Raw genomic sequence first — 22,566 nt, 5'->3', positions numbered from 1 at the left:
CGCTTGAGAATGAAGAGAGGTGTTACTCAGTCCCAATCAGCTTCCACCTGATGTTACATAATGTTTCCAACTCATGGGGCAGAGGGTCTGTGAAAGCAAATATCCCTTATGAATTGTTCACATTTGAATTCCCAGTGCTTTACCCAGAGTGGGTTCCCAAATTATGTTTGTTCAATTTAAAGATGTTCTGTGTCTTAAATCCATTACAAGAGGTGACTCTGACTTCTTCCTAGTCCTGGAATTTGGGGGCAAGTGAAATAAATATTTTAAGCTTTGGATTCCTTATCTGACAGATGGAAGCAATGCTTTGTTCACTGAGTTGTAAAAGAGTGAAATTTATTAATAAAAATCTATATGATATGTTTAAGGCAGTGCCTTATATATAGTAAATGTTGGATAAACGTTAATCATCATTAACTGTACTTATTGCAGTGGGAGTACGTTTCCTATTTCATCTCTCTTCTATGCTCTCTATTTTCTGACATTTCATCTAGAGCAGTAAACTGACATATAAATTGACAAATACTTTATAGAGCTTGGCTGCAAATTTCATTGCTAACAGTTTCATTAACAAATGGATTCTGGTGTTTGCATTCTTCCCCATGTTAATGCCTTTGCTGATTAATAGGAATTGAGAACTAATGTAAATATCTAGCATTAGGGTGGTAGAAAAGACTCTCCCCATAAGACTAAACAGGGTTTGAATGTTGAATCGCCCATCTGAGCTGTCTACACTGATCAAGTCACTGGATTCACAGCTTTCCACATCATATGTGTAGATGTACCCCCAGGTGTTCTTATGGGTTATAGGTCACCATAGTCTCCCCAAGATTTTAATCCTTAGGCTGATACAATTAGAAGAGATTGCACAAGAGAGATTTCTCTAATTTTGGTGTAAATTTTATGCTGTAAAATACACTGCTGCAGCTGTTTGCACATACCAAGGTGTCAGTTGCATAAGATATGCCACTGAGCGGATGACTAAAGCTCAGAAGTGTAATTGATCAAGGAGAATATTTATTGCAGGAGTGCTGCGCCTTCTACAACAAATGTACTCCTGAAAGGTTGTATGTAAATCAAATGACTATAAATTGAATAATTTAAAAGGCATTAGAGGAACTTATAACTTAAATAAATCCCTTGTGACTCTTCCAATTTAAGAATCCCTTTGTAATGCAAAGTATGTATTTTTTGTTTAGATATCAGTTTTCTACGTATTAAGTTTGTTTAAATTGCAGTACGCATATATTACTAGAGGGAAAGAAAAAGTAACTGATGCAGGATTTCTGTATATGCTATCCCCTCTGCTTAGAGCTTTCTGGCCAGTGTGTCGTGAATTGGGCAGAGCAGCAATGACCAGTGGATTCTCATGGCCTGGAGAGTGCGATGGTCTGGCTATCCTTTTAAGAGCAGACTTACCTGTTCATGCTCTGTACAGTGTGCGATACAGTGATTTTCCATTTGAAAAGGTCAGGCACAGAGCTCTAAACTTCGTCTAGTAGCATTTTTTTCCATGTCCCAAGCTTTCCCTCATCTCCAATGTACTTTTTTTCTATTTCATACCCTGTTCTTGTCTTTACAACAGTTATTAAAATTTGTGATTGTAACACCTGGGCACTTCCTTGAATATCATCTATCTCTCTCACTAAACTATAAGCATGGACATTTCACCACAGTTTACTAAGTGCCTAGCACATTGTCTGGCACATAAGAAGTATTTAATCGATGTTGGCTGAGGAATTCCGTGAGTAAGAAAATGTTTGTGTGTGTTAGTTGCTCAGTCATGCCCGACTCTCTGCAATCCCATGGACTGTAGCCTGCCAAGCTCCCCTGTCCATGGGATTCTCCAGGCAAGAATACTGGAGTGGGTTGCCATTTCCTCCTCCAGGGGATCTTCCCCAGCCAGGGATCAAACCTGGGTCTCCTGCATTGCGGGCAGATTCTTTACCATCTGAGCCACCAGGGAAGCCCAAGAAAAAGTTTAAACGGATGGAAATTAGCCAACTCTCATTTAAAAGAATTACTTAGAATTCTTTGGAAATGGCCCCGTCTCATCTAGCTCTGCATTCTCCCCCGCTCTTCCCTCCAGTCTCCATCTTTCTCAGCTTGCTCCAGCCACGCTGGCTACTGGCTGATTCTTGAACATGCTAATCACTCGCTCTTTCCTTCACCTGGACTGCTCTTCCCATTCTAGTGGCCTAATCCTTCTCATCATTGCAGGCTCTACACAAATTTGCTTCCTGCAAGAGGCCTTCCTAGACACCAATATAAAATATCAGCTCCCAACACACTTCCTTACACTTTTGTCTCCATGGTGCTCCTCGCAGAACTCTACATATCTATTTGGGTTTTTATTGTCTCTCCCAGCTGTGGAATGTAGGATCCAGAAGGTTAAGCACATTGCTTGTCTTGTTCGTCATAGTATGAACATGAACCATGAAAGGCACAAAAGAGACACATGATTTTGACAGAAGAAATACATCCTTTTCTTTTTCTATTTGTTGTTATTAGTTACATTAATATTATCCCTGAATAATTGCTTGTGACAATAAAAACTTAATCTCAGCATTCAGTTCAGTTCAGTCGCTCAGTCGTGTCCGACTCTTTGCGACCTCATGGACTGCAGCATGTCTGGCCTCCCTGTCCATCGCCAACTCCTGGAGATTATTTAAATTCATGTCCATTGAGTCAGTGATGCCATCCAGCCATCTTATCCTCTGTCATCCTCTTATCCTCCCGCCTTCAAGCTTCCCCAGCATCAGGATCTTTTCAAATCAGTCAGTTCTTCGCATCAGGTGGCCAAAGTGTTGGAGTTTCAGCTTCAACATCAGTCCTTCCAATGAATATTCAGGACTGATCTCCTTTAGGATGGACTGGTTGGATCTCCTTGCAGTCCAAGGGACTCTCAAGAGTCTTCTCCAACACCACAGTTCAAAAGCACCAGTTCTTCAGCACTCAGCTTTCTTTATAGTCCATCTCTCACATCCATACATGACTACTGGAAAAACCATAGCCTTGACTAGACAGACCTTTGTTGGCAAAGTAATGTTTCTGCTTTTTAATATGCATAGTATAACTTATAAAATGCTATAGTCATAATATCTTACTATTTACTTATTGTGCATGTTTAAAACAATGTTGTCTTAGAATGTCAGAGGATGTCTTCAATGACCTGAAAAAAATACAGAAATTGGAGCCCTGTCTTTATCACCTACAGCCCATTATGGAAGACATATTTGTTGAATTTCATACCAATTCAGTTTACCTTTCAGTAAGACTAATACAGCTTCTATATTGAAGGGTAAATTTCCTTAGCCTGTGGTTCCCACATTTTTGACAATTTACTATATTTTATTTGATTTTGTTATTCATCTTCTGTAAACCTCTATTTTATTTTAAATCAAATAATTTAGTTACAAAATTAAATGTAATTCTCTTTGAACGTTTTGTGAGACCCTAGCATTTCAAAACATAAAAACAAATAAAATCTTAAAAATAAATCTGAGGAAATTATATTGACTCTGGTGACACAGAAAACCAGTATTTTATAATGATGTTTTCATTTAAGGTTTATATCAGAATTGTTCATAATAGTGTCTATGTCTTTGGCTCTGTAGGTGTTTGACTATGACTTTGGACTGCAGGATGACTTTATGGGCTCAGCCTTTCTGGATCTCACACAATTGGAGTTAAACAGGTAACTTTTGGACTGTTGTGATCACTATACCTTGTTGTGAAGCTAGACCTTTGCAACAGAAAATGTCAACAGATCTGGGTTCTTGTTGCTGTTCTGTCAATTATGGTTGTTAGCCTTCATACTAGCCAGCTTTTGTCAATATCTTTCTCACTTACTCAGTGGAAATAATAGCATCTTCCCGCACTATCTCATTGATAACAACTGTTCAGGAGAAAAATCCTTAAGACACCTACTTTGTTTTCCGGACTGTGCCAAGAGCCAGGAATCTAGACTGACACATTCTTCACTCTCACATTGCTGGCGTGGTTGTAGTGAGGCATGAAGATTATACATGTTAACCATGATCATTAATTTAAGAACGAAGCCACCATTTGACACTGATTAACACATCATTGGTATTGATTAATACACCACGGGTACTAGCTCCGTCGGTAAAACATCTGCCTGCAGTGCAGGAGACCTGGGTTCGATTCCTGGGTTGGGAAGATCTCCTGGAGAAGGAAATGGCAACCCACTCCAGTGTCTTGCCTGGAGACTCCCACGGACAGAGGAGCTTGGGGGCTACAGCCCGTGGTGTCTCAAGAATCGGACATGATTTAGCTACTAAACCATTACCACACAAGAAAAAGTGGACTTTCAAAGGTCTAAAGCAGTGTTGAAATGGGTTGCAAAGGAAGCTGTGAACTCATCTTCAGTGGTTTTAAAGAGATGTTTTAGATGATCGTATTATATATCATGTAGCAGGAACAGTGGAAAGCAGAGCAGTGGGCCAGATCACGACTTTATACTTTACATGTAGATGAAATATAAGTAGTAGAACCCTTATATGTTACAGTCTGAGCTTGATGGCAGTTAATTGGTCTTCCAATGTCATTTGGCCTCACACTGGACGAAAGAGCAGCTTTTTCCTTACTTCCTACATGTCCTTCATTCCACCCCAGAATCTAGCGCAGGCCGTTACTCAAGTTACTCAGGGTGATGGCTGGCTCCCCACCTCCCCATGGCTGTCCTCAATGGTGCTGTATATGGTCCATTATCATGAAACACCTCCAGCTGGAATGGGCGGTGCTGCTCCTCTCTGAAGGCCACAGTTATTTTCTCCTTGGACCCTGAATAAGGATCTGCAAATTACTAAGCTTAAACATAAAGCACAAATTTCTCTTTTTTGCTGTTAAATATAAACTATTGCTGAAAAATATTTTAACTGGAAAAAAATGGGGATGGTTAAAAAAATTCAAAGATTCTACATAAGCATCTGATGTTTACTTTGCCACATTCATTATTTTATGAATTTAGTGGACTATTCCCTTCCCTCCCAACCACTTAAACATTAAGTTGCCACTTTAAAAAAATTATTCATGTATGCCATTGCATTCTGTGTATAGAAATCAGCAGCTTCTGGGTATAGACAGATGGATAGCAATAGCAGCCATATAAATACTTAGTCTGCTATATAATGCGTTAAGGTATTGTTTTTGAAGAAAACAATAATCATCGTAAAGCAATTGCAAATATTCTTAAATCTTTATCATGTAATCATTATAGAAATGTAATTAAGGTTTTGCTGTTAATTTTTTAATGTCATCATTATTATAGGAAAATGATCCAAATAAAATTGTAACCCCATGTAAAGACATGTGTGTATACATATGTGTATGTAATATGTGTGTATGTACAAATATGTATTATACACATATATAATATAATGAATGTGCATTTGTTAAAAGGATCAAGTTGTTGCTCTCAAACCATAATGATTTAATTAATATTGGAACAATTTGCATCACAGCTCTTATAATTCATGTGTATTATCAGTTTGTTTGGTTCCTTATGCTTCAGGTAAAACCTCTACCATCAAAAAACCATCCAGATTTCTCGTAGCATCATTCCTTGAATCGGTGAATTGAGTCATGTGAAAGGGTATCCTAGGATTGTAAAATCTTAGCATTGGAAAGTAGCTGTGGTTCCCCCAAATTACTTGGGGACCTTTGTAAATATATAGATTTCCAGCCCCCAGGCTGGATCTCCAGAACCAGAGCCATCATGGGTAGAGGTCAGGATCGTGCTCTTTTTAAAACCTTCCTAGTTGATTCTGAAGTGCACCCAGGATTGGAAGTTTTTATTTGGACCACCTTTCCCATCAAGTCCTTTCCCCAAGACTAGAATCTGGCTGTATCATTCACTAAAACTTAAGCTCCATGAAGACAAGTGTCTTATATTTGGTCTTGACCGCTGATTTTTACCCAGAACCTAGTACAGTGTTCATTTCCTATTTTGTGAGTTAAATGAATAAATGATTGAACAACCAAAGGAACATTCCTAATTTGCCAGCATTTCAAGATTCAAGTTTGATGCTATATGTTCTACGTTCACTTAGGTTTATGGAGGACATGAACCCCTTTTTTTCAGTATTAATTAAAATATGGAAACAAGGTATTACCTATACATTGTCAGTTGAAGGTATATTTTGCATTATTTTCCAAAAGTTATTGTGGGTAATATTGAGTAGTTCATAATCTCTTCCTCAGAGATACTTTTCTAATTCTGAAGCCTTCTGAGTACTGATCACGTCTTTTAAGTGTTGGTTTCCTTGAATTTCTGAACCTAAACAGTATTTAGACATGGGTTTAAATAGCCAAAAATAGAAGCATTATTTTAAATATTAGTAGCTCAGTCGGTAAACGATCTGCCTGCAGTGCAGGAGACCTGGGTTCGATCCCTGGGTCGGGAAGATCCCCTGGAGAAGGAAATGGCACCCCAACCAGTATTCTTGCCTGGAGCATCCCATGGACAGAGGAGCCTGGTGGCCACAGACCATGGGATCACAAGGGTCAGACGCAACTTAGCGACTAAACCACCACTATTCATTGTTTTAAAGTGTTTATAATGTATATTGGGCAAATTATATGTTATATTTTCCTCTTCTCCCACTCATCTGTTTAATTATACTCTACCTAGAAGGGTGGGGTGGGTGGGGGATGGGCAAAGGCTCAAAAGGGAGGGAATATACACATACTTAGAGCTGATTCACGTTGTTGTATGGCAGAAACCAACACAACTTGTAAAGCAGTTATCCTTCAGTTAAAAATAAATTTTAAAAAATCATACTGCTGGTTTAAAAAATAATTCCAAGGAACTAAAAGGAAGGTAGAGGTCAATAAACGGCCCTCATTTAGTTGTTGGACTCCAATTTGTAGAAATAGCTGCTATTGTTTTCTGTGTGTTTAAGAGCTCACAGAGACGTACCTTACAGGCTTCTCAGTGCTTCCTTCTTGTACTTTCTTGGCCTTTCCAGTAACTCCATGACCTTCTGGAACCCCATGAAGGACTGAAACTTAGGTGTGTGAATCCAGTTATCCATTTGGCCCATGATTTTATTGCATAACCTAATATGTTGATGGTATTTTAATAACAACAAAAACTATACCAGGAAATTAAAGGAAGGCAAAATTACTTTTCTTCTTAAAAATAATAAATTGTTGATATACTTTGGCTTATTCATTTAATGCCTGTTTATAACCTTTTTAATATTATATATATATTTTTAATTGAAGCATAGTTGACATACAATATGGGTTTCAGGTATACAACATTGTGTTTTGACATTTAGAGGCATTACAAAACGATTCCAATAAACTTAGTAACCATCTCTCATCATGCAAAGTTATTACAGCATTGTTGAGTATATTTTCTATGCTGTACATTACATCCCCATGTATTTATTTAATGACTGGAAGTTTATGTATCTTAATCCCCTTATCTATTTGATCTGTTCTCCTTCTCCCTCCCTTCTGGCAACCGTTTGTTCTGTGTATCTGTGTTTCTGTTTTGTTTTGTTCATTTGTTTGGTTTTGTTTTAGATTCAGCATATAACTGAAATCATATAGTATTTGTCTTTCTGTGACTTATTTCACTTATAATACCTTCCAAGTCCATCCATATTGTTGCAAATGGCAAGATTTTGTTATTTTTATGGCTGAGTAATATTCCTTTGTATATGCATACCACATCTTGTTTATCCATTGATCTGTTGGTGGAGACTTTGGTTGCTTCCATACCTTGGCTATTGTAAACAATGCTGCAATAAACATAGGAGTGCGTGTATCTCTTCCAATTAGTATTTTTGTTTTCTCTGGATAGATACCCAGGCAGGAGTGGAACTGCTTGATCATCTGCTGGTTCTATTTTTAATTATTTGTGGAATCTCCATACCATTTTCCATAGTGGCCTCACCAATTTAAATTTCCACTAACAATGTACAAGTGTTTCTTTTTCTCTACAATCTCACCAACATTTATTTGTTGCTTCTTTGGTAATTGTCATTCTGACAGGTGTGAGGTGATATCTCATTGTGGTTTTGATTTGTATTTCCCTAATTAGTGATTTTTGAGCATTGTTTTATATGTCTATTGGCCATGTGCATGTCCCTTCTTGCAAACATGTCTATTTAGGTCTTCTGCCCATTTTTAAATCCAATTGCTTGGGGTTTTTTGATATTGAATTGTATGAGTTCCTTATGCATTTTGGGTATTAAACCCTTATTGGATGTTATCATTTGCAACTATCCTTTTTCATTCAGTAGATTGCATTTTGCTGCTGGTTTCTCTCATGCTCAATATCTTAACATTTTATATCATAGGCCCACGGATGTGACCTTAACACTGAAAGATCCCCATTATCCTGACCATGATCTTGGAATCATTTTGCTCTCAGTCGTCCTTACCCCTAAAGAAGGAGAACATGTGGTAAGTTCCCACAGAGTCTGGTTGTAGCTTTCTTGCCCCCCCTTGTGTGAATGTTGCAAGCCTCTCTGAACACAGAGGTAATATTAAAGAGAAGCAGCATAAGAAAGTCTGGCCTTTTCTTTGTTTCTATGAGTATCTTGTGTATCAGCAGTCTAGGTGTATCGTGTCTTTTGAATTCAAATTTCTTATTCTGTTCTCCAGGTCAGGACCTCTTACTGTAAATAAGAGACACATTTGCATCTTTTATCACAATTTTATTTTCCAATTTCAGACATGTTATATTGTAGCGAACAGTGGTATTCACTCAGGGATTATATTTACTGGTGAACTGAATATTTTGAATTCCACCTAGAGATATCCAGACCCTACTGTTTTGATTGTACTGTCAAATGTACCATAACAAAGAAAATGAGGTGAAATTACAATAGAATTTCTGCTTTCTGGTATTCGTTTGATGAATGATCCGTGAGTACTTTTCATCTTCTTGATGGGCTTCCAATATTGGCAGTACCAATTTTCTAGCCTTGGCTGTCTATACTTCCTTGCACACCATGCTGCGATGAGAAACTGACAAGGGATACAGAAAAGCTAACTACTCCAGTACTGTTGAAGTGATGGTAAAAAAAAAACCATATATGCAGGTTTGACCTGCCTCGATACGCTTGCCAGTACACTTTCTGCCGCAATTTACCAAAGATTATTTATTAGACTCAGGGTACTTTCATGTACTAAGAGCTACTCTCATTAATTCTGATTGCAACACATTTTAAGAGTAGACATATTTAATAATTTTTAGGCAAATTTAAACACTCTTTTTCAGCAATGTGTGTATTTCTGTCTTAAAATATTGCATGATTAAAGTTGGTATATGTTTTCTGCTGGAAAGGTATTAATATAATTGGCATTTTCCCCTAGATTGTAAAAAAAATATAGTGAGTTACAGTTTCAGATGAGGAAGCACTTTAAACTCATTGAAAAACTCACCTTTTCCAGTGTACTTTTCTCTATCCTTTCTAAAAATTAAACAATGAGCACACCTATTCATATATAATATCTGTTAAGTATGGTTTAAGTCTCTATACTTTATTCATTGAGGAAGAAAATTTTCTTTTTGAACAAGTGCTATCTAATAATAGTTACATTGAGAACTTAGCATGGTGAAAGAATGCATGTAGGTTCATAGGCATAGTCTCATGTGGGCAAATGAAAGTGTAGGTGACGTTTTTTCACAGAGAACGGTTAGAAATAAAAGCTCATCATTTTGAAAGTCACCAATCCAGAATATAATATTTCACCCAGTATAATCCAAGGAGTATATCCTACCTGGCTAGTCCATACACAGGAATAAAGTATAAATATTCATTTATTCTTTTATTCAAATTAACCTGGTATTCATCAGGAACCTACTAAGAGCTAAATCCTATGCTAGACCCTTGAGCTTCCCTGCTGGCTCAGTAGTAAAGAATCTGCCTGCCAATGCAGGAGACGCAGGTTCAATCCCTGGGTTGGAAAGATCTCTTGGAAAAGGAAATGGCAAGTCAAATGAGACATGAGGTCTGAACTGTGAGTAGGAGTTGATAAAAGCAAAAAACAAACAAACGAGCAAAAACCAGAGGAGGTATTTCCAGCAGAAGAAATAGCACAGGCAAAGGCTCTATAGCTGGGGAAACCAAGCTGCACTCCAAGAATTGAAAAAGTGTTGGAGCTTAGAGAAGGGTGGAAGCAGACTGTGGGAGATCTTAGTGCATGATGACAGTGAAAAGGAGGCACCCAGACTGCATAAGGACTGTTGACCACATTAAAGTTCGTGGTCTTTCCCCAAAGAGCAATGGAGAGCCGTTGAAAAGTCTATAAAGGGGAAGTGGCATAATTGTATTTGCCTTTTGTTGTGTAGCTACACTGTAGAAAACAGATGAAAGAGTAAGAATGGATATTTAGAGACCAACTAGGAAACTGTTTTGAAAATTTTGGTGGGAGATGATGGAGATTTGGATTAGAGTTGTCTGACATAGAGATGGAAGGAAATGAAACAGTTTATCTATCAGAGGTGAAATCAACAAAACTTGGTGATAGAATATTCTTGTTTGGTGATGCTGTTACTTTAATGAAGGAAAACACTTCATAAATGAAAATACCTGAGTGCCTGAGATCTTAGGTGTCCCCAGAACATCCAAACTGGCAATATTACTGAGGATCCAAATATATACAACTGTTTTAGTTATTCAGGTGACTTCATGATGAAGGGTCTGCTAATTTTTTAACGTTAAAAGAATATTTATTAAATATTCTAACATCAGACTGAGGGTTTAAGGGGTGAAATTATTATCAAGAGACTTTATGATGAAGCAGCTGAATTGTTCTAAATTATTCAGAAATATAGCACAGTTAGAATCATTCCAGAAATTAGTTTTTCTTCAACAATTCTTGCAAAAATCCTTCCATCTTCATTGCTGCTCAAACATATTTAGGCACCATTTCTTTCTAATTAGGAAAAATCAGTTTCAAATATGACAGTGCCTGGTTACTTATCATCAGTGGTTTATCAAACATGAATAGGAAAGGAAACGGGTAGGATACACGAAACTGTTAACACATCAGAATTGTTAATTATCTTTTCTTCATTTTCCTTTCTCCTTACTGTATCTGTCTAGCCACATTCGTCCTTAACATGAAGAATTCTTCCTGAAATCTTCATGTCATTTTCTTGATTCAGATCTCTTTGGCTAACTTAGTTTTTTTGGAAGAAATCTTTTATTGCCAAGTATATTTCATTTGTTGCCTTACTTTATACCTCCAAATAGCACTAGATTGTTTCTGCAGCAGCAGCTGAAAACCGGTGTCTTCTCCCTTCCCATTTTGGACGCTCTGTCCTAGGCACCAGAGAAGGAAGTGGCCCATCAGCGCCCAGTGCCTCAGAAAAGGCACAGGGCTGCAGCCTGTACCAGAGATGGCCTCTGGCTGGTAAAGCCCCTCTTGACCTCAGCAGCACCGGAGAAGCCGAGAGAAGGGTGACCTGGTTGGCTACCTTGGCTCCTCTTTGTGGCTGGACTGATAGCTGGGAGCTTGGAGTTGGTTGTTGAGAAGCTGCTGGGTTAGGGGCAGAGGAGGAAGCATGCAAGGTCCCCTACAGGAAATTCTATTAGGATCTCCAATATCCTGGCTAGTCTGATTCCTAGACTGGGTTTGCAGCTTCTGTGCATATGCTTTACATGATGAAAATTTCTAACAAAGACACATGAATTAGTACTTCCCCCTTTTGTTTATTTTGGTCTCTATAGCAGTTCTAGAGCTGTTTATTAATTACTGTCTCTAAAATTGGTAAGTGACACTAGTTAGGAGATTTTGAACTTCTGAATGAATGCCATTTGTAGGCATCTATTGAATAAAACCACTTCTTGATCACCTATATGCATTATGCTAAGTTGTATAACTCCTTCTTTACTCTTCTTCTAAGTGTTCAGTGACCTCCGGCCATTTCTCTAACATGGAAATGGAAACTCCTGATGAAGGCTTTAATCGTCTCCAAAAAGGAACGTACATTCCCTCACTTGTAACCTTTGTCCCAGCAAAACATAGACTCCTACACAGCTCACCTCCTCTCAAGTCCAAGCTTCCCCCTGTGTGACTTTTGCTACCTAAAATACACTTCTACATACTGTACTTCACCTTGCCTCCATCCTATAGCCTGTCCCTCCTGGTTTAAGAAATAATAATTTACAAGTGTTTATAAATACTTAAAACTATTGTTTCTGCTTACCTTTCTTATGATGACTCCTCTTAGAACCTAGTCCAGCTTTCTGTACCTGGTTGATTTTCAGTGGACTGTAGAAGAATCTCAAGGAGGATTTGATGGAATGCCTCAAAGGTTCAAGGGAAAGTATTTTAAGTTTCCTTCTTCAATATTCAAATCCCTGAGGTTGTCACAAACAATATTGGAAATAATGATTTAATGTTCCCTTGGAACTCTTAAATTTTATATTAATGATAATCTGATTAAAATCAGTCTATACTGCTCGTCTCGAGATTTCTAATGATGACAGTGAATTAGAAGCACATCACTGTATTTTCTTCATTTTGGTAACTTGCCTAGTATTGGCTAACTATATTTACCTGGAATACATTAGAAATTTCTTGATTAAAAGCAAGTCAATTATCCAGTGTACCTTCAAATTAAATTTTTAATATGCCTGAAATATATATGTTGCTGCAATGAAAATGACTTGCTGAACTTTCACAAATTATCTAAGAATAAATCTTATTTAGAGAAATTCAAATGCATAATGCAGCAAACCAGAATCAGTTTACTAAATGAGTCATAATTCCATTTAATATTCAGAATGATGTATAGGGAAGGAATAGAGGATGATTTTGCATTGACCTTCTCACAGCAAAATTATGAGTTCTGTTCTCTTTGATTATTAGCTCAAAAATGATCTATTTTAAGCTTCTGAAACTTAAGACTTAGTTCAAAAAGCACATGTTTATTCTTATGCCTGTGTTTATAAAACTTAACTAAATATTTTATATGGATTCACATGGAGAATGGATAGTGTGAGTTTCAAGAGCCATTGATAAATAAATCCTAACCATCAGATAGGAAACAGAACATTAATGTTAAGAAATCCTATCAAAAGTGGGAAGAAATGAGTAACTGGAAATAGAGGACTTAATATCACAAAGTGCTCAGAGTTCTAAATCAATTATCATGCCCGTTTTTAATACACTATTAATACTGACATTGCATTTCATGAATCACATGGTTGGGATGATTTCTCCTTGTGTGAATAGCCTGCTCTGGAACTCAGTAAAAATGAAGAACAAGTTGAAAACCTTATCAGCCTACTGTATTTACTAAAGCCTCTCAAACATGCAATATCTAATTATAGCTAATCAAGAAATATACATGAGTCATAAAGTATTTCATGGTTACTTATGTTAAAATCTTCTCCATTGAGTCATGATTCTTTTGTAAAAAATCCCAGTTGTGAACAGATACATATATGTATGTATGTGTGTATGTTCATGTGTATATATATATGTATGCATATATGTACACATACACACATATGTATATATGTGTGTGTGTGTGTTTTAATTTTCAGTGTTGTATGTATGAGAAACCAAAATCTTCCTGGGGGCATGCTGATGACTTGCATGTCACACTGTCATTTCTGTTTTGAATGCACGTCCTGTTTTGACGCTGTAGTGTGCAGTGCATACATGTGTGTCCTATCTATGGTATTTTGGTCTGATTGTGTGTTTGAGTTCTTTCTGGCTCTTTTTCTAGCAGAGTTCAATCCACAACTTTCTTCATTGGCGAATTTGTGGAATAAAAGTGAGTTAATTTGTGTTACACACTCTCTTAGATAACCTAGACCTACAGATTGGCTAAAGCTAAAAAGTAGAAAATTTTAAGAAACATATGAATTAAACTTAGTTGATCTTTAGTGAATTTAGAAAATATATTTTTCTTGGTAGTTTATTTTTGAAAAATTTCTGAATTGTTTTATAACCTAACATTTGGGAAAAACCCATCTATAAACATATAATACATGTGTTTTATAATATGTAGGTACCGTAATATCTAGCCATTCTGTGATTTTTTTATATCTATATTAGCCATGTAATTGCCTAAAAAAAATCACTGCAACAAAAGATAAAAACAAAAAAATGGATTGAGATTGTGAAACTTCTAAAAACACAAAAGATTCTGCAACTCTCACAGAGTCATATTTTTATGTACTTATGCCTTTTATTGGGCTTCAAAGAAGTTGAGTTGCTAATAAAGAATTTGAATTGTACTATAATATTAGATAATGACACTTTCAAAAACAAATTCATATGTTTCTCAGCTGAAGTTAAATCAAAGAGCAAAAATTAAGTCTTATTTTTCTACAGTTTGCTTCATCTGCTATCTTTAACATTCCCCAATCTTTCTTCTCTAACATGTCTTATAGTTAGCAAAGGTAGCAATGTTAATATGGATAGTATGTCTGTTAAATTCACTTTTTAAAAAACTTTTCTACTGTTTTCAGTTTTATTGAATCTACCTTCACCCAACCATCTAAAAAATAAAAGAGAATTGGGACTGAGATACTTAAACCCATTGGTGAGCTGGTTGGATTGGCTCAAGAAGCAGAAATTTTGTTATAAAATCCAGGGCCATTTTGAGAGTTGTTGGATTTATAATTGAACTCTAGAGATTGAATCAGAAAATAAGGAATTAGTACCTGTAACTGCCCAATCTTTCTATTTGCACTTGGGGAAATTACTGACCCTTTGTTTGTATCAGTATCCCAATCTGAAAAATAATACCGTGCAGCTTATTGGTAAAAAGGATTTTGAGAGACAGTAAAATACCAAAGCTGTAGTTGGCTTTACATATAAAAGGTTAATTGCATACAGCGGTTATGAGTCAGGGCGTGTGGCTTTGCCTGGAGTAGTGAATCTGTGTGACGTTGAGTGTTGCCTTGAGGCTCAGCTCTCCTCGTATTCTTAGCCATTTTTTCATAGGACAGAATTTCTTACAAAATGGAATTTTGTACGATTCTTAAATACTAGTTGATGATGATACATGGTCACGAGTTAAGAAATTTTAGTTTTTGATTTACTTATGTTAATTATTCTCACCTGATTTGACTCAAAAAACTTGTCCCTAGGAATTACCATTCTTTGTTCATTGAAACTCTTTCTGAGAAAGTCGAACATTTGTCGTATGACTCCTAACTGGGACAGCTTTGATAAACTTGGCATACCAGGAAAGTATTTCATGTTCAGTTGATTTTAATGGTGATGAGAATGTGGCGGCAGTGATGGTGGTGATGATCATGGTGGTGATGACAATGACAACTCATTTGTCACCAACAACAGGCATCTATTAAACATCCATCTCCACAACCCAATGGTGGATTTTGTTGCTTCAGAATAAGTTGGACATTAGTAATTAGAAAAAATATAATACTTTGCAGTTCATGACTCCATTTGAAAAAAATAGGGAACTATTGTAAACCTGGGAAATCTATTTCTCTTCCATATTTTGGCTAATATTTAACTCAGAGTGTATATAGAGAGAATATAATCCATAAAACCACTGTCTATGTAAAAGAGGAATATATCCTTATCTTTGACTATTTTATGATTTTTCTCCTTTCCTATGAGAAATTTCTCATTTCTACATAATTCCTTTGTCTTGGTTTAAGCCAAAGGTTGCCTTCTAAATGACTTAATCTTATATTAAAATCTTTCCCTTTTTGTATTTTTGTAATTTGTGAGTGGTTTCTGAAATGGTCTTGCTTTACAGTGAATTTTGCTGAAGGAGATAGAGCTCTTAAAAGGCATCAGTGCTCTTCCTTGATATACAAATACAGCTAGCATTTCTATTAACTGTATTCTTTGCTCCAAATATTCCCTCTTCCCTACTGCATCTGCCTTAAGAGGTAATGATAAAGCAGAGGGTAAGGAGGTTATCCAGAAGTTAATACCTCAATGCTCATTGAGAATTTTTCTTCTTAAATGGAGAGGAAATTAAAAGTCATTGTATTTTTATGAGTTACTTTATGCGAGAGACCAGTGATCTTGGGCACTCATCACGAATTTCCATGAAACTTAATGAAAACTTGAAGTCATAACACCTCTTACTATGACATGAAAAACCTTTAAAGGATCTGAAATGGCTAAACATTTAGCAGGAAGATCCACTAATAACCATCACAATATGCAGCACTTTTTCTCAGTTGAAAGCATTTGAAAACCCTGACGTAATTACAGACTAACTGGAAATAGACCCGAATCTAAGATGCCATCAATGCAACAGACTTTGAATGTGTTTAAAGAGGAAAATTATTATATACCCAGTAAAGTCATGATGCATCCTCAGCCTCCACTACCAAAAGGAACAATTGCTAATCGGGAGACGCAGTGCAGTTTTTTTCCTGTCAATAAGATGTTTCAAATTTTCCATTCTATTTAAAATATACTGTCCCATTTCTTTGTACAAAAGGATAAAGCAAATGAACTCTTACCAGAAAGACTGCTTGAATGTTAAAGGTGCTTCTTCTAGCTGTGTGTACCAGAAAAAACAATTTTTGTCTTGTGTAATTGTTGCTGGAAACCGTTTGCTGTTTAAATGTTAAGCTCCCTCCAAAAAACAATTGGCTGCCCTGACCTGTGCTTGAGTGATAAGATAATGAAAATGCTTTATTTCATTTACAGACAATGCTAATGAGGAAGAGTTGGAAAAGATCAAGTAAGGTAATGCTGAGCATGTGATCTTTCAGCTTTTCTCTTTGAGAAAAACTATCAGTTGCTTTCCCAGGCTCTCTCATAACTCTTCAAACTACACCTCAGAATTTCATCACTCTTCACTTTTTTCTTTTTTTCCCCATGAACTTTAAGCCAATCATGTGATGCTTTTTCAGTAAATAGAAATTGCTGTGATCAATCACATCCAAACCATCCTCTTGCTAATCTGGGATCACTTTTGAGCATCATTCTCAACGTCTGGTTTCTGTTCTGGGCACCACAGGGTCTAGAAAATGCCTTTCCTGCAGATCAGGTTTAAAATGATGGCGCTAGGGTAGGGACAACTCCAGAGAGGAGGAATATCCGTATAATCTGCTGTTTTTGTTCACTGAAAACCGAGTCTGAGGTTTTCTAAACTCAAAAATCCTTTTATTGCTACATCTTTGACGTGCATAGTGAGAACAGCTTTCTGACATTGCTTCTCGTCTCACTTCATGAAATAAACGGCACTTGGGAGTGAGAGGGGTTTATGGTTCTCGTAACTTATCAAGCCTTGGCTCTTCCTATAACTTGTAAAATATAAAAGATCTATTCTAAGTTCTAATTTGTTCAGTGGTGGTACCACTCTTGTACACAAATAAATATTAAGATGAAACCGATGTTTGCATGACTACTCCTTGGAAAAAATCAAAAGGATTTTATTTTTAAAGATCTTTTTTGCTCAAATTTCTATTTTACAGAATCAGTACTCCTTTTGAATAGTAACTTATTTTTTTAGACCCTGGAACATAACAATCTTTTTTCTTCCATTGTGATTGAATCATGCTATTATTTAAATTTTTCTTTAATTTTGTCACTTTCATTATCATGAATTAAGAAAATACTTATAGCAACACGCTTATTTTTGGTAATGTCTTAATTTGCCTTAACCAGAATTTCTTACTGTAAAAACCTTCTTCCCGGTTATTGTAGAATTAGCAGCCAAAAGATAATTTGGATCATAAAAAGGTCAGGTCCACGTTAAAAATCACCTTTATCATTTTAATAAAATGAAAAACATTTATTAAGGAAACTTGCTGAATATTTCTCACCTGGTGTTCACTAGGTTTTCTCCTGGCCAAAATAAAATTTCAAAAATGTTCTGAAGGAAATGTTTGCACTGTTCGCATTTGTATTACACTTTTTTCTTTGTAATTATACTTCAAAATTAGTATTATATTAAAGATATATGTGTTTAAAAATTCATGTAATTTGACTTTCTTCATTCTGTGTCTACATTATACTGTATCTGTGTAAAAACACTGTAATCCATTAATACATATCAATATCTTTCTTCCAGTTGTAGTTAAGATATAGTGCTAGAGCAAGATATTATATAGCTTTGAGTATTAACTAGAAGGAATAATCTATTTTATTATAATATAAAAGAACAAAGATTCTTCTTTAAAGTTTATTTAATTAATATTTAAATTTAGTTTTAAAGATAAATTAAGCCAATATAAATCCATTTTTTTGATCCACAAAAAATAATAAACATCTATTCTTTGCTATTTTTATATCTAAACTTCTGAAAAGAGTTTTTAAGCATTAGCAATCCAATTGTACATTCAAACTGGTACATTTTCTAGCTTGACACTGATGATACAGCACTCCCTATATCCAACTGCACTCATTGGGGTACTTGGTAGATTATTTTTAGTGTGTATAATAATATAGCTTTGGGGTTTTTAGCCTGAGGGATTTTCAGTTTTATAAAATTTAATGGGGACAGTGAATGCTGAGTAGAAGAAAATCATTTGTTTTTTTTTTTCTATGAGAACATACTGAATACCTGATAATTCATTCAAATTGTCACTGTCCCTTAAAATATGTGCCATATTCATCTTAGTGTTACAAGAGCAGAGTGTTAAATTGAAAATCCAGGGAAAGTTTGAAATTTCAATTACCACCTCATCCGCTCTCCTTAACACACAAAGAGACTGCTCCCCCCACCCTGTTCTTTCCTCTGGGGATTGAAGGAGCAAGGATGATGTTCAAGTAAATAGTCCTTCCGGAGAAACAAAGGGATAAATGATTGTACTTTGTAGTTATGTGTGTTACTGTGTTGTGGAAATGCATCATTTTTCTAATGATTTCAGTGTTTTCCCTTTAAAGATTTCCTGTGTAAGTAAAGATTTTTCCTCTTTTATTTTTGGAAAGAGGATGTAATTTCTTTGGATGACTCTTGAATACAGGTATTTTTACATGTGATATAACCGTACTCAAAGTCAAAGGTGAATTTTCCATATAAACAGGTCGTTTTCTTCTTTGGAATCTTGGTTTATCTGACTGCAGTCTGCTTTTTTGTAGACAGACTTCCATCTGCTTTTGAGCCCCCTCGGTGAAGATAAGATTTGAGAATTATACCCTTTGTGCCAAAGACTTACATATAGTCAGATAATGTTGTTAGCTATTCTCTCCAATGTGGAGTTCCCCTTTGCTTATTTTCTTTTTATTTTCAGAAATGATATAACCATGAAAGGGGGGAGAGGAAGATCTAAAATGACATTGTTATTTTTTTTAATACGCACATCTCCTCAGTGTATACATTCATCAGCTCAGGGAATTTTTCATTACTTAAATAGCTGCCCATTTTCATTGTCTTGCCAACGGCAGATTCTTTGAATAGAAATCTCATTATTTGTGAAATTCACATAATGTGGGGTTGTGTTTACTAAGAAAGCGAGAGGGTGAAGAGCCGATTTGAGGACAGAGAAATTGTAATTACTGGTCAGGACAGATTTCGATATTATTTGGAATATGTGTGTTACTATCTAATAATGAGTAGGGGAAAACCATGCCTAAACTTACCTCCAGAAAGGAAGAGTGTTAAAATATGTGTTATATTTGAACTGTATGTTAGCCAGTAAACAATTATGAATTCCATAGTATTCCCTCTTCTGAGGATAGTAGCATCCTGTGATACACTCCTTCTGGTTTTTCCACAAGGCATACTTTCCACTGTGCACATTTCTAATTCTGCCCAAGCTTTTGTAGGAAAATGTTATTTTAAGAAGAAAGGGATCGATAACTCCCTAAACTTGGGCAACTGGATAATTATCCTGGCCAAAGTTTTCTACATAGGTGACAAGATGCATTTTGGCAGAGAAATAGTGATGCTTTGAGTTATTGTAATATTTTATTCTTTAGAAGAAGCTTATCATTGATAATTTATTCTAAGGCTAAATTATTCAACAAGAAAGCTTTGTGAGCGCAGAAGAGAAAGTGTATATGAATTTTGTGAATTCATTTTGTGGGGTCAAACAAAAAATAGAAAATAAATAATGAAATAATTGCCTCTGTCAGATGGCAAGCAGAAATGATTTTATACCTCATTGTGTGTCTGTGTGTGTTTTAACATAGAAGAATAAGTTTATCAGTGAGAGTAATAATGAACATATATGCTTTCAATAAATCACTTTAATTCTATGAGAAATAACCATTGTGATATAAAGATATACACATTGCAATTTCTGTTCTCAACAATAACAGTTTAAAATTGTTTTAAGAAGAGTTCATCCTTTGAATAATATGACTATGTGATGATGTCTCATTAGCATATCTTCTGTTACTTGATAGCTTATTTTTTAGTAATATCTTTTTTATAAAGATTTTATTTTAATCACTTAGCATAATTTTAATGAACTATAAAACACTTTATTCACTGGTTGAATGAGGCAATTTATAATAAGACTTTTGGCAAGGATATTGTTAATTTAAACTAGAGAACACTTTCAACTCTGTAAGTCTGCAGGGCGTAGTTAAACCTGACACCTTGGATGACACATTAAAAATGCATCAGTGAAAACCTCTAAGTGCTTTAATTTAAGAAATGGTAGAGAAACAGATTAACACATTTTTAAGTATCTCACACAGTCAGTCAGACATGGTGGAAAAAAAAGTCATTATTTAACAATTACCATGTCCTTTTTATAAAGACCTCATATCCTGATAATAAATAGAGGGTGATCTTTAAAAAGTTGCAAAAATGAAAACTTTAATGGTTTTTTACTTTCTCAACTATGAGTGACCAAAATGGCTTTTCTTTGGTGTCTCATTTCTAATGATTATGTATATGTCTGAAAATATTAAATGCTGACATGTTTTTGAAGGAAATATAAAATTCTTTTAAAAATTCTTACTCTTTACTATCCATACTCCCAAATTTTTCTTATTTGGAAGTTCTATAAAGTCAACCTCATAATTAAGACTTCTGCAGTACAACAATAAACAAAGGGCAAATTGCATGAACATTTGTATTATAAAGGACTGTATTTTTATCTGAATTAATTATACTCTTAAAATTCATAATAAGTTTATTTAAAATAGAGAGATCATAATGCCAGTAAATATTGGATTATCCCATCAAAATACATGGAGCCATAATTAAATTTTATATTGAGATGATTTTTTTTCTTGCTATTTCTGACAGTGTTTTCCCAGAGGGATAAAATATCATAAATTTTTATGTATTGTAATTCATAACTACAGGGATTTGCTGTAACAAGAGCATTACATTTATTTGACCCCTCATGTTGAATTTTTAAAATGTTGGGAGTCCTTTGGGGAGAATCTGGATGAGCAGGCACAAAATGAAATGCCAAAATGTAACCTTAAGGAGAAAGTGGATTCTATGATGCCTCTGTTCTAGCTCTAAGATGTTTAATTGTTGGATCATAGATTGGCATTCACATTGCTAATGTGTGCTACTGAGTGAGCTTTCTGGACCCTTTCTGGACTGATCAAAGAGAGGGAACTGACATAACTTGACTCCAGGATGATGAAGTTTCGTTCACAGATTACCATGGCCTTTTAGTTCAAAGATTCATATGTATGTACATATAATGTATATCATCTAACATGTATATGTTAGATACAGATGTGTGTGTGTGTGTGGTTGTAGAATGTGACTGGGAGGAGATTTATTGGTTTTAAAGCCCCCAAAATGTCTACAATGAAATTAAATCATAATTTTTTAAGGACTGGTTGACAAGCCCTGGTTGACTATGCATGTATTTATATATATATATATATGTATGTGTTAGATATACATATGTGTGTGTGTATATACATACACACACACATGTATGAGAAAGACTCCAGGTAAAATTTCTAAAAAGAATAAAAGACCAAGCAGGGCCAAGCTTCAGCTACAGAGTGGGTCCTTTGTGGAGCCGACATTGCCTCTCTCCCTTCAACAATATTTAAAAGGACAGTGGGCGTTGCAGAGGGATTATATTTATATTTAAAGAGTATAAATGATACGAACATCTATTTGAGGAACCAAGAAAACAAGAACATAGTGTTATTCCTGTATTCACTGACATGTCGATAGGCTTAGTCAACTTGCTGGAGGTCTCTGAGAATCACGGCTTTGGTAACTAGATTGCAGTGTGACTAGGAAAGGCTATGAAAATTATTTACTTATGCACGTACTCGCTTTTTACCTCTTAAATGCTCAAAGAAGTGGGCAAGGAGGTAAGAGGAAATTATGTATCTATAAAAACATGCTGTGTAATAATAATACTACCTGACTTGACTTTTACATCGGAATCTCATACTTCAAAACTTCCAATCTACTGTGAATGTTTTGAGTATCATAGAATTACTGAACTAAAATAACATGCAATGTGTTTAGAGGCGTCTACAATTTAAGGCCAATAAAAGATATCACTTTTAATGAATTCAGTGGCTATTCTTGCTTGTCCAATGGCAAAGTCATTAAATCTTCCTATGATTTATTTTATATAGAAATAAATAGAAATATTATATTTATATATACTTGTATATATAAATATTTTACTATTAAGCATTAAATATATATAAATAGTTTCATTTAACATG

General features: G+C 35.4%; 1 protein-coding gene across 12 annotated transcripts in view; it reads left to right on the top strand.

Annotated features, from left to right (window-relative positions):
* The window catches only part of MCTP1 (multiple C2 and transmembrane domain containing 1), a 556,529-nt gene that overhangs the window by 309,407 nt on the left and 224,556 nt on the right, over positions 1-22,566 (top strand). For 8 of the 12 annotated variants that reach the window (XR_009694230.1, XM_061152022.1, XM_061152019.1 and 5 more), the window contains exons 4-6: positions 3,618-3,697; positions 8,337-8,442; positions 16,654-16,692. Coding sequence is in view for 11 of the 12 variants with exons in the window: in XM_061152022.1 (XP_061008005.1) it covers positions 3,618-3,697; positions 8,337-8,442; positions 16,654-16,692 (225 nt within the window). In the remaining variant the exon portion in view is untranslated. The remainder of the gene's footprint in view (positions 1-3,617; positions 3,698-8,336; positions 8,443-16,653; positions 16,693-22,566) is intronic. The other 4 variants (XM_061152021.1, XM_061152023.1, XM_061152018.1 and 1 more) reach the window with 1 other exon arrangement.

This window comes from Dama dama, chromosome 9 (genome assembly GCF_033118175.1).
Source record: "Dama dama isolate Ldn47 chromosome 9, ASM3311817v1, whole genome shotgun sequence".
NCBI classification, from domain to species: Eukaryota; Metazoa; Chordata; class Mammalia; order Artiodactyla; family Cervidae; genus Dama; species Dama dama.
Note: the sequence above shows the minus strand (reverse complement) of the source record. Positions and strands in the feature narration are given on the sequence as shown.